Below are 12,769 nucleotides of genomic sequence, written 5' to 3'. Positions count from 1 at the left end.
TTACACTTTCTTCTCAAGTGCACACAGAACATTGTCCAGGATAGATCACAACTTGGGTCAGAAATCAAGCCTCGGTAAATTTAAGAAAATTGAAATCATATCAAGCATCTTTTCCAACCACAACACTATGAGATTAGAAATTAATTACAGGGAAAAAACATAAAAAACACAAACACATGGAGGCTAAATAATACGTTACTAAATAACCAAGAGATCACAGAAGAAATCAAGGAGGAAATCAAAAACTACCTAGAGACAAATAACAAAGAAAACACGATCCAAAATCTATGGGATGGGGGATTAGAGAGCAGGACATTCAGCTTGTGAGCGGGAACGTCTTAGTCGTACACGGAGAAAGAACGATTTAAAAATGGGTGATGTTGAGAAGGGCAAGAAGATTTTTATTCAGAAATGTGCCCAGTGCCATACTGTGGAAAAGGGAGGCAAGCACAAGACTGGGCCAAATCTCCATGGTCTGTTTGGGCGAAAGACAGGTCAGGCTGTTGGATTCTCTTACACAGATGCCAACAAGAACAAAGGCATCACCTGGGGAGAGGAGACACTGATGGAGTATTTGGAGAATCCCAAGAAGTACATCCCTGGAACAAAAATGATCTTCACTGGCATTAAGAAGAAGGGAGAAAGGGCAGACTTGATAGCTTATCTCAAAAAAGCTACTAATGAGTAATAGTTGGCCACTGCCTTATTTATTATGAAACACATGTCTCATGACTTTTTATGTGTACCATATTTAAATTGATCTCATACACTAGAATTCAGATCATGAATACTTGATGTAATATTCCTGTCCTGATTTAAATAAGATTGGCTTGTGGCTAAATGAATATGGTCAGCTTTTTGAATTTTGATATTAATTCTGGTTCAGCAAGTACTATCACTGTTTTCCCCATCTAAAGAGATGATTAAACTTGAATAAGGAATGTTAAACTTTTCAGGGATATGATGAATGCCTTCTCAAACCCTATAGGAGATTGGTTTTATATTTAGATTTCTATAACTGGTTATATTAATATATTTAAATATTGAGAAGCTCACTTCACTGTCTCATAGAACAGCAAGATTCACCTGTGTTTCAAGTTGTCTTCATTCACCTGTTAAGGCAAGGGTTGAAGATACACTGACAATGTCCACTTTATCTTTTTGGTCTTAACCATGCCAATTTAATTAAAATTCTCCATCTTAAAAAAAAAAATCTGTGGGATGTGGCAAAAGCAGTTCTAAGAGGGGAGTGTATAGCAATACAGTCCTACCTCAAGAAACAAGAAAAATCTCAAATAAACAATCTAACCTTACACCTAAAGGAACTAGAGAAAGAAGAACAAACAAAACCCAAAGTTAGTAGAAGGAAAGAAATCATAAAGATTAGAGCAGAAATAAATGCAACAGAAACAAAGAAAACAATAGCAAAGATCAATAAAACTAAAAGCGGTTCTTTGAGAAGATAAACAAAATTGATAAAACTTTAGCCAGACTCATCAAGAAAAAGAGGTAGAGGACTCAAATCAATAAAATTAGAAATGAAAAAGGAGAAGTTACAAATGACACTGCAGAAATACAAAGCAACTGAAAAGACTACTAGAAGCAACTCTATGCCAATAAAATGGACAACCTGGAAGAAATGGACAAATTCTTAGAAAGGTATAACCTTCCAAGACTGAACCAGGAAGAAATAGAAAATATAAACAGACCAATCACAAGTAATGAAATTGAAACTGTGATTAAAAATCTTCCAACAAACAAAATCCTTGGACCAGATGGCTTCACAGGTGAATCCTATCAAACATCTAGAGAAGAACTAGTACCGAGATAGTACAAAAAAAAAAAGAAAATTACACACCAATATCACTGATGAATATAGATGCAAAAATCCTCAACAAAATACTAGCAAACAGAATCCAACAGCACATTAAAAGGATCATACACCATGATCAAGTGGGTTTTATCCAAGGGATGCAAGGATTCTTCTATATATGCAAATCAATCTATGTGATACACCATATTAACAAATTGAACAATAAAAACATATGATCATATCAATAGATGCAGAAAAAGCTTTCAACAAAATCCAACACCCATTTCTAATAAAAACTTTCCAGAAAGTGGGCATAGAGGGAACATACCTCAACATGATAAAGGCCATATACAACAAACCCATAGCAAACATCATTTGCAATGGTGAAAAGCTGAAAGCATTTCCGCTAAGATCAGGAAGAAGACAAGATGTCCACTCTCACCACTGTTATTCAACATAGTTTTGGAAGTCCTAGCCACAGCAAACAGAGAAGAAAAAGAAATAAAAGGAATTCAAATTGGAAAAGAAGAAGTAAAACTGTCACTGTTTGCAGATGACATGATAGTATACATAGAAGATCCTAAAGATGCTACCAGAATATTATTAGAGCTAATCAATGAATTTGGTAAAATTGCAGGATACAAAATTAATGCACAGAAATCTCTTGCTTTCCTATACACTAACAACAAAAGATCAGAAAAAGAAACTAACGAAAGAATCCCATTCACCATTGCAACAAAAAGAATAAAATACCTAGGAATAAACCTACCTAAGGAGGTAAAAGACCTGTACTCAGAAAACTATAAAACACTGATGAAAGAAATCAAGGATGACACAGATAGATGGAGAGACATACCATGTTCTTGGATTGGAAGAATCAATATTGTGAAAATGACTATACTACCCAAAGCAATCTACAGCTTCAATGCAATCCCTATCAAATTGCCAATGGCATTTTTTACAGAACTAGAACAAAAAATCTTCAAATTTGTATGGAGACACAAAAGACCATAAATAGCCAAAGCAATCTTGAGGGAAGACAACAGAGCTGGAGGAATCAGACTCCCTGACTTAAGACTATACTAGAAAAGTACAGTAATCAAGACAATATGGTACTGGCACAAAAACAGAAATATAGATCAATGGAACAGGATAGAAACCCCAGAGGTGAACCCATGCATTTATGGTCAACTACTCTATGACAAAGGAGGCAAGGATATACAATGGAGAAAAGACAGCCTCTTCAATAAGTTGTGCTGGGAAAACTGGACAGCAACATGTAAAAGAATGAAATTAGAATACTCCTTAACACCATACACAAAAATAAACTCAAAATGGATTAAAGACCTAACTGTAAGACCAACACTATAAAACTCTTAGAGGAAAACATAGGAAGAACACTCTTTGACATGAATCACAGCAAGATCTTTTTTGATCCACCTCCTAGAGTAATGGAAATAAAAACAAAAGTAAACAAATGGGACCTAATGAAACTTAAAAGCTTTTGCACAGCAAAGGAAACCATAAACAAGATGAAAAGACAACCCTCAGAATGGGAGAAAATATTTGCAAAAGAAACAATGGACAAAGGATTAATCTCCAAAATATATAAACAGCTCTTGCATCTCAATATCAAAAAAACAAACAACCCAATCAAAACATGGGTGGAAGACCTAAATAGACATTTCTCCAAAGAAGACATACAGATGGCCAAGAGGCACATGAAAAGCTGCTCAACATCACTAATTATTAGAGAAATGCAAATCAAAACTACAATAAGGTATCACCTCACACCAGTTAGAATGGACATCATCAGAAAAATCTACAAACAACAAATCCTGGAGAGGGTGTGGAGAAAAGGGAACCCTCTTGCACTGTTGGTGGGAATGTAAATTGATACAGCCACTATGGAGAACAGTATGGAGGTTCCTTAAAAAACTAAAACTAGAATTACCATATGACCCAGCAATCCCACTACTGGGCATATACCCAGAGAAAACCATAATTCAAAAAGACACATGCACCCCAATGTTCATTGCAGCACTACTTACAATAAACAGGTTATGGAAGCAACCTAAATGCCCATCAACAGATGAGTGGATAAAGAAGATGTGGTGTGTATATATATATATATATATATATATATATATATATATACACAATGGAATATTACTCAGCTATAAGAAGGAATGAAATTGGGTCATTTGTATAGACATGGATGGACTTAGAGACTGTCAGAAAGAAGTAAGAAAGAGAAAAACAAATATCTTATATTAACACATATATGTGGAATCTAGAAAAATGTTACAGATGAACTGGTTTGCAAGGCAGAAATAGAGACACAGTTGTAGAGAACAAACGTATAGACACCAGGGGAGGAAAGTGGGGGTGGGGTCGGGTGGTGGTGGTGGTGGGATGAATTGGGAGTTGGGATTGACATATATACACCAATACGTATAAAATAGATAACTTATAAAAACCTGCTGTTTAAAAAATAAGTAAATAAAATTAAATTTTAAAAAAAGAATATAATAACTATCTGAAATGGTTATTAAAATATTCTGCTCTTTTTCAAACTACATATCTCTGTGGGGCCAAGTTTTCTTCCAATATTTCAAACAAAATGTTATATTGCAACAAATTTAATACAAAAGCACATATTTGAATCAACTTGTCTTCTATTAAGACAGATATTAATATAATTTACAAAAATGTAAAATAATGACACTTCTCACTAATTTATTTCTTGTTTTGGAAAAATAATTATTTTTCATAAAATATGTATGTTAACATGTTTTGGGTTTCATATTGTTATTTTTAAATGAAATAATATATAGATTTTTTAAATTTGCAATTCTAATTTCTAAAATGGCAAATATTAATTGATATAATACACAAAAATGAGAGCACTTCAAGGGTTCTGGAACCAGTAAAATGCTATCATGTATATAAGTGTTTGAAACACTTAATTACTTTCTAAAATTGAACCATAATGTCCACATTTTTCTGTACTTGGCTTTATCACTTGATAACTTAGAGATCTTTCTATATCAGCACACATAGATTTACCTCATTCTTTTAAATAGCTACATGATATTCCATTCAAAAGGGGTACTGGAATTTATTTTATCAGTCCCCAACTGATGGACCTTTAGTTTATTTTACAGTATTTTGCTTTATAAACATTACTGTAGTGAATATCATTCTACTTGATGTACTCTTGACTAATATCTGTCATTTACCTCCAGCCAAAGACCACCAGGAACATATATACAGGTCAAAAAATTGAGTTTATTACTCATTGCAGTGAGGGAGAAAACATACCATGGGTGATTTTGTAGAAGGTCCAAAGAAGGGGGATTAGCTCTAGACTGGGTGCTGTCAAAAATCGTGAATAATTCTGTAGCTGGGTATCTCAACAAATCTTATCTATGGAAAGGGCTTACTGGAAAGAAGTTAAAGCTATAGGTGGGTAAGAAGCAGCAGTCACTTATATTAGCTGGGAGAGGGGGATATTTGGTATTTTGTGTTTTGCACAGTGATAGTTTTTGTCTACACTTAGACAAAATTATAAAGTAGCTTTATTTTGCCTCATTTTATCAAGTTCTCAGAATGACCTTGTCCAACTTTGGTATTTTGTGAGAATGTTTATGTCCCACAGGAGAACATGATCTAGCTGTGAGCATCAGGCCAACTCCTAACAACACAGAGTTCTAGCTACGTGTCAGTTGGGATTTCAGGAGCTGCTTTCCTCTTTCTCATATTTAGAGTGTACGTTTCTGGTATTGTAAATGCTAGGTCAAAGGGGATGCCAAGGCAGCCAGAGAAAACTTCGTTTTGTCCTGTCTCCTTCCCTTTCATTCCAAGCTGGCAGCATTTCTGCTGAGATGGTTGACTGGTTGGTTCCATAAATCACATTCATAATCTCTTTAGAGCAAATGATTATCCAGCCATACCCTTGATTTTTCCTCTAGTACACACTTTATCCGTTTTTGCAATATGGAAACACAGAATTTTCTAAATTTTCAAGTTTTGGTTCCATTTTTCATGACAATTTCTTTTTCAATTTACCTCATTCCTCTCACATTTTACTATGACAACAATGAAAAACCAGGCAGTGCTTTCAACACTTTGCTTAAAAGTCTTCTCAGCTAAATATCAAATTTAATCGCTTACAGGTTCTACCTTCCACAAAACACTGGAATACAAATAAGCCAAGTACTTTCCCATTCTATAACAAGGATCCGCTTTCCTCCAGTTTCCACTAACATGTTCCTGAATTCTATCAGAGACTTCACCAGAAGAACTCATCATTCATATTTCTACCAACAGCCCTTTAAAGGGAATGTAGGTTGTATTCTAATATGCACCTCAAACTTTTCCAGTCTCTACCCATTACCCAGTTCCAAAGCCACTTTCACAATTTTAGGTATTTGTTACAGCAGCACCCCACTTCCAGATACCAAAATCTGTATTAGTCAGGGTTCTTCAGGGAAACAGAACCAACAGGAATATAAAATTAGAATTTCTACTTTTATTTTAGATCTATTTCTGAATTCTGTTCTATTAATCTACCTGTTTGATCTCCAGTATCAAACTGCTTCCATTTTTCTAACTCCATCAAAATATTTAAACTATGGCAGGATTAGATAAACTACATCCCAAGTTTGTTACTGCCTCCTTTAAAAGTTTTTCACATCAATTCTCAGATGTTTATCTTCCAGATGATTCCCAGTATTATTTTGTAAAGTTTCCCTTCATTCTCCCACCATAAAAAATTCTTAGTACTATATTAATTGGTTAATATTTAATACAAAGTTAAAACTAGAAAGAATTCACATCATTAAAATATTGTCTTAAGGGTTCTCATTATGGTCTTGCTGGATTAGCTTATAAAAGACTAACCCTCCTGGAGAGAACAACTAAAAATTTTGTTTAATGTTTGAAGGCATTAGAGAACTACTACTACTACTATCAAGACTTAAGAAGCCAAGATATGATATAGAAGGTAAGTAAAAAGAAGTTAACCAAACCATGTGACCTTTCTTTTCTCCTAAAACTGGAAGGTTGAAAAGCTGAGTAGAGTTTTTGGCAGTCTTAGAGTTTTAGTGACACAATTTTAGAGTTCAAGTTTTGCCAAATTAGGAGAGCCTTGGCAAATACCCTGGTATATTGCATTTGAGACCCCAGAAGACTGGATCCTAAGAGTAGGAGAATCAGTGATAGATCAGCTCTCAGAAAAACTGAAATAGAGCCTTGAAGCATGGTAGTCTCTGATGGGATTATGGTAACTTGCCCTAGATAAGCTGCAACCCAGAAATAAGAGCAAATTCTCTCTGGAGAAAGATAGGATCTCTGACTTAGAAATGCTTTTTTATAAGCAAGGTCCCGCATTCAATCTAAACCATCTTTGTTGTTCAGCAGTTTGACTATGATGTGCCTAAAATGTGATTTTATTTTTATGTCTTAGTGTCTCTTCAATCTCTGGTTTGATGTCTTTCATTGCTTTGGACATACCAGAAGACAAGACCAAATGACTGAAAACTAGGAGAAAGATCTATAGGAGATCCAGATACTGAAGTTATTACACAGGGATATTGAATATTATTAATACATTCAAGAAAATACAGGAGAAGATGAAAAATTTCAGCCAAGAAGTAGAATCTAATTTTTAAATGTCCACACAAACACTGGAATTTAAAGATACAATAAATGAAATTAAGAACTCAATAGATGGACGCAAGGACACGGCCAAACAAAAGGTTAGAGAACTGGAAAAAAAATGTTAAACCAGAAACTAATGAAATTGGTCATCTACATGGAGTGTGTGGAGATGAGATGAAAGGAAAAGGGAATGTAACCTCTTCAAGTATTCCGTTTAATATAGTTTGGTATTTTGAATCATATTATTCTTTTAAATATTTGAAAAAGTTAAAACTTACTCAGCCATAAAAAGGAATGAAATTGAGTTATTTGTAATGAGGTGGATGGACCTACAGTCCATCACTTACAGAGTGAAGTAAGTCAGAAAGAGAAAAACAAATACCGTATGCTAACACAGATATATGGAATCTAGAAAAACAGTACTGATGAACCTAGTGGCAGGGCAGGAATAAAGACGCTGATGTAGAGAATGGACTCGAAGACACAGGCAGGGAAGGGGAAGCTGGAACGAAGTGAGAGAGTACATTGGCATATATACACTACCACATGTAAAATGGATGGCTAGTGGGAAGCTGCTGCATAACACAGGGAGATCAGCTCGATGTTTTGTGACGACCTAGAGGGATGGGATAGGGAGGGTGGGATGGAGGCTCAAGAGGGAGGGGATATGGGGATATATGTATACATATACATGATTCACTTTGTTGTACAGAAGAAATGAACACAACATTGTAAAGCAATTATACTCCAATAAAGATATAAAAAATATATATGTATAAAAAGAAAAAGTTAAAATCAAATATAAGGGGAAAATAAGGTAAAAACAAATGAGTAGGCTTCCAAGATGGCAGAGGAGAAAGACGTGGAGATCACCTTCCTCCCTACAAATACATCAAAACTACATCTACATGTGGAACAACTCCTACAGAACACCTACTGAACACTGGCAGAAGACCTCAGACTTCCCAAAAGGCAAGAAATTGCCCACATACCTGGGTAGGGTAAAAGAAAGAAATAAAACAAAGACAAAAGAATAGTGATGGTACCTGCACCTCGGGGAGGGAGCTGTGAAGGAGGAAAAGTTTCCACACACAAGGAAACCCCTTCACTGGCAGAGATGGGGGGTGGGTGGGGGGGGAAGCTTCAGAGCCACAGAGGACAGCACAGCAACAGGGGTGCGGAGGGCAAAGCGGAGAGATTCCTGCACAGAGGATTGGTGCCGACCAGTGCTTACCAGCCTGAGAGGCTGGTCTGCTCACCTGCTGGGGCGGGTGGGGGCTGGGAGCTGAGGTTCGGGCTTCAGAGGTCAGATCCCAGGGATAGGACTGGGGTTGGTTACGTGAAAACAGCCTGAAGGGGGCTAGTGAACCACAGCTAGCTGGGAGGGAGTCCAGGGAAAAGTCTGGAACTGCCTAAGAGGCTAGAGACCATTGCTTCGGGGTGCACGAGGAGAGGGGATTCAGAGCACCGCCTAAATGAGCTCTAGAGATGGGCGCAAGCCGCAGCTATCAGTGTGGACACCAGAGACGGGTATGAGATGCTAAGGCTGCTGCTGCAGCCACAAGAAGTCTGTGTTCAAGCACAGGTCACACCTCCCCTCTTGGGAGCCTGTGCAACCCGCCACTGCCATGGTTCTGTGATCCAGGGACAACTTTCCCGGGAGAACACATGTCGTGCCTCAGGCTGTTGCAACGTCACACCACAGGCTCGCCCTGCATTCCGTACCACTCCCTTCTCCCCAGCCTGAGTGAGCCAGAGCTCCCTAATCAGCTGCTCCTTTAACCCCATCCTGTCTGGGCGGGGAATAGTTGCCCTCAGGCGACCTGCACGCAGAGGCAGGGCCAAATCCAAAGCTGAACCCCAGGAGCTGTGCGAACAAAAACAGAAAGGGAAATTTCTCCCAAGGGCCTCAGGAGCAGCAGATTAAATCTCCACAGTCAACTTGATGCACCCTGCATCTGTGGAATACCTGAATAGACAACAAATCATCCCCAAGTTGAGGCAGTGCACTTTGGGAGCAAATGTAGACTTGGGGTTTCCTTTCTGCATCTAATTTGTTTCTGGTTTTATGTTTATCTTAGTTTAGTATTTAAAGCTTATCATCATTAGTAGATTTGTTTATTGATTTGGTTGCTCTCTTCTTTTTTTATACATATATATATACTTTTTTTTTCCTTTTTCTCTTTTTCTGAGTGTGTATGTTTATGCTTCTTTGTGTGATTTTGTCCGTATAGCTTTGGTTTTGCCATTTGTCCTAGGGTGCTGACTGTCATTTTTTTTTTTTCAGTATACTTTTTAGCACTTGTTATCATTGGTGGATTTGTTTTTTGGTTCGGTGGCTCTCTTCTTGCTCTCTCTTTTTTTAAAAAAAACTTTTAAATTTTTTATTTTTAATAATTTTTTCCATTTTAATAACTTTATTTTATTTTAGTCTTTCTCTCTTCCTTCCTCCCTTTCTTTCTTTCTTTCTCTCTTTCTCTCTTTTCTTCAGAGCCATGTGGCTGACAGGGTCTTGGTGCTGTGGCCGGGTGTCAGGCCTGAGACTCTGAGGTGGGAGAGCTGAGTTCAGGACATTGGTCCACCAGAGACCTCCCAGTATCATGCAGTATCAAATGGCAAAAGCTCTCCCAGAGATCTCCATATCAATGCTAAGACCCAGCTCCACTCAAAGACCAGCAACCTACAGCGCTGGACACCCTATGCCAAACAACTAGCAAGACAGGAACACAACCCCACCCATTAGCAGAGAGGCTGCCTAAAATCATACTAAGTTCAAACACACCCCAAAACACACCACCGGACGCAGTCCTGCCCACAAGAAAGACAAGATCCAGCCTCATCCACCAGAACACAGGCACGACTCCCCTCCACCAAGAAGCCTACACAACCCACTGAACCAACCCTACCCACTGGGAGCAGACACCAAAAACAACAGGAACTACGAACCTGTAGCCTGCAAAAAGGAGACCCCAAACACAGTAAGTTAAGCAAAATGAGAAGACAGAGAAATACACAGCAGATGAAGGAGCAAAGTAAAAAGCCACCAGACCAAACAAATGAATAGGAAACAGGCAGTCAACCTGAAAAAGAATTCAGAGTAATGAGAGCAAAGATGATACAATATCTTGGAAATAGAATGGAGAAACTATAAAAAACGTTTAACAAGGACCTAGAAGAATTAAAGAGCAAACAAACAATGACGAACAACACAATTAATGAAATTAAAAATTCTCTAGAAGGAACCAATAGCAGAATAACTGCAGCTGAAGAATGGATATGTGACCTGGAAGATAACATAGTGGAAATAACTACTGCAGGGCAGAATAAAGAAAAAAGAAGGAAAAGAATTGAGGACAGTCTCAGAGACCTCAGGCACCAACATCCGAATTATAGGGGTCCCAGAAAAAGAAGAGAAAAAAGAAGAGAAAAAAAAGGGACTGAGAAAATATTTGAGGAGATTATAGTTGAAAACTTCCCTAATATGGGAAAGGAAATAGTCAATCAAGTCCAGGAAGCATAGAGAGGCCCATACAGGATAAATCCAAGAAGAAACACACTAAGAGACATATTAATCAAACTATCAAAAATTAAATACAAAGAAAAAATATTAAAAGCAGCAAGGGAAAAGCAACAATTAACATACAAGGGAATCCCCATAAGGTTAAAAATTGATCTTTTAGCAGATACTCTGCAAGCTAGAAGGGACTGGGAGGACATATTTAAAGTGATGAAAGGGAAAAACCTACAGCTAAGATTACTCTAACCAGAAAGGATCTCATTCAGATTCGATGGAGAAATTAAAACCTTTAGAGACAAGCAAAAGCTAAGAGAGTCCAGCAGAACCAAACCAGCTCCACAACAAATGCTAAAGGAACTTCTCTAGGCAGGAAACACAAGAGAAGGAAAAGACCTACAAAAACAAAACCGAAACAATTAAGAAAATGGTAATAGGAACATACATATCGATAACTACCTTAAATGTAAATGGATTAAATGCTCCAACCAAAAGACATCAACTGGCTGGATGGATACAAAAACAAGACCCATATATATGCTGTCTACAACAGACCCACTTCAGATCTAGGGACACATACAGACTGAAAGTGAAGGGATGGAAAAAGATATTCCATGCAAATGGAAATCAAAAGAAAGTTGGAGTAGCAATTCTCATATCAGACAAGATAGACTTTAAAATAAAGACTATAACAAGAGACAAAGAAGGACACTGCATAATGATAAAGGGATCAATCCAAGAAGAAGATATAATAATTGTAAATATTTATGCACCCAACATAGGAGCACCTCAATATATAAGGCAACTGCTAACAGCCATAAAAGAGGAAATCAACAGTAACACAGTGATAGTAGTGTGCATTAACACCCCACATTCACCAATGGACAGATCATCCAAAAGAAAATAAATAAGGAAACACAACCTTTAAATGATACATTAAACAAGAAGGACTTGATTGATATTTATAGGACATCCATCCTAAAACAGCAGATTACACTTTCTTCTCCAGTGCTCATGGAACATTCTCGAGGATACATCATATCTTGGGTCACAAATCAAGCCTTTGCAAATTTAACAAAATTGAAGTCGTATCAAATATCTCTTCTGACCACATCGATATGAGACTAGATACCAATCAAAGGAAAAAAAAGCTGTAAAAAATACAAACACATACAGGCTAAACAATACACTGCTAAATAACCAAAAGACCAGTGAAGATACCAAAGAGGAAATTAAAAAATACCTAGAAACAAATGACAATGAAAACCTGACAACCCAAAATCTACGGGATGCAGCAAAAGCAGTTCTAAGAGGGAAGTTTATAGCAACACAATCGTATCTCAAGTTATAAGAAACATTTCAAATAAACAACCTAACATTACACCTAAAGCAATTAGAGAAAGAACAGAAAAACCCCAAAGTTAGCAGAAGGAAAAAATTCATAAATATCAGATCAGAAGTAAATGAAAGAGAAATGAAGGAAATGATAGCAAAGATCAATAAAACTAAAAGCTGGTTCTTTGAGAAGATAAACAAAATTGATAAACCATTAGCCAGACTCATCAAGGAAAAAAAGGGAGAAGACACAAGTCAATAGAATTAGAAAGGAAAAAGAAGTAACAACTGGCACTGCAGAAATACAAAGGATCATGAGAGATTACTACAAGCAACCAGATGCCAATAAAATGGACAACCTGGAAGAAATGAACAACTTCTTAGGAAAGCACAACGTTCCAAGACTGAACGAGGTAGAAATAGAAAATATAAACAGACCAATC

General features: G+C 37.0%; 1 protein-coding gene across 1 annotated transcript; it reads left to right on the top strand.

The window, feature by feature from the left end:
• Positions 1–325: 325 nt before the first annotated feature.
• LOC118892887 (cytochrome c) lies at positions 326–780 on the top strand. Its single transcript, XM_036847920.1, has one exon. It carries the CDS (start codon positions 371–373, stop codon positions 686–688), a length of 318 nt encoding a protein of 105 aa, XP_036703815.1. The 5' UTR covers positions 326–370; the 3' UTR covers positions 689–780.
• The last annotated feature ends 11,989 nt before the right edge of the window (positions 781–12,769 follow it).

Source organism: Balaenoptera musculus, chromosome 3 (assembly GCF_009873245.2).
Source record: "Balaenoptera musculus isolate JJ_BM4_2016_0621 chromosome 3, mBalMus1.pri.v3, whole genome shotgun sequence".
Classification (NCBI taxonomy): Eukaryota; Metazoa; Chordata; class Mammalia; order Artiodactyla; family Balaenopteridae; genus Balaenoptera; species Balaenoptera musculus.
This window is presented reverse-complemented; position numbering and strand designations above follow the sequence as displayed.

Bases quoted from the DNA above. Each gene is read 5' to 3' on its own strand.
- LOC118892887 (XM_036847920.1), top strand. From the start codon at position 371: ATGGGTGATGTTGAGAAGGGCAAGAAGATTTTTATTCAGAAATGTGCC.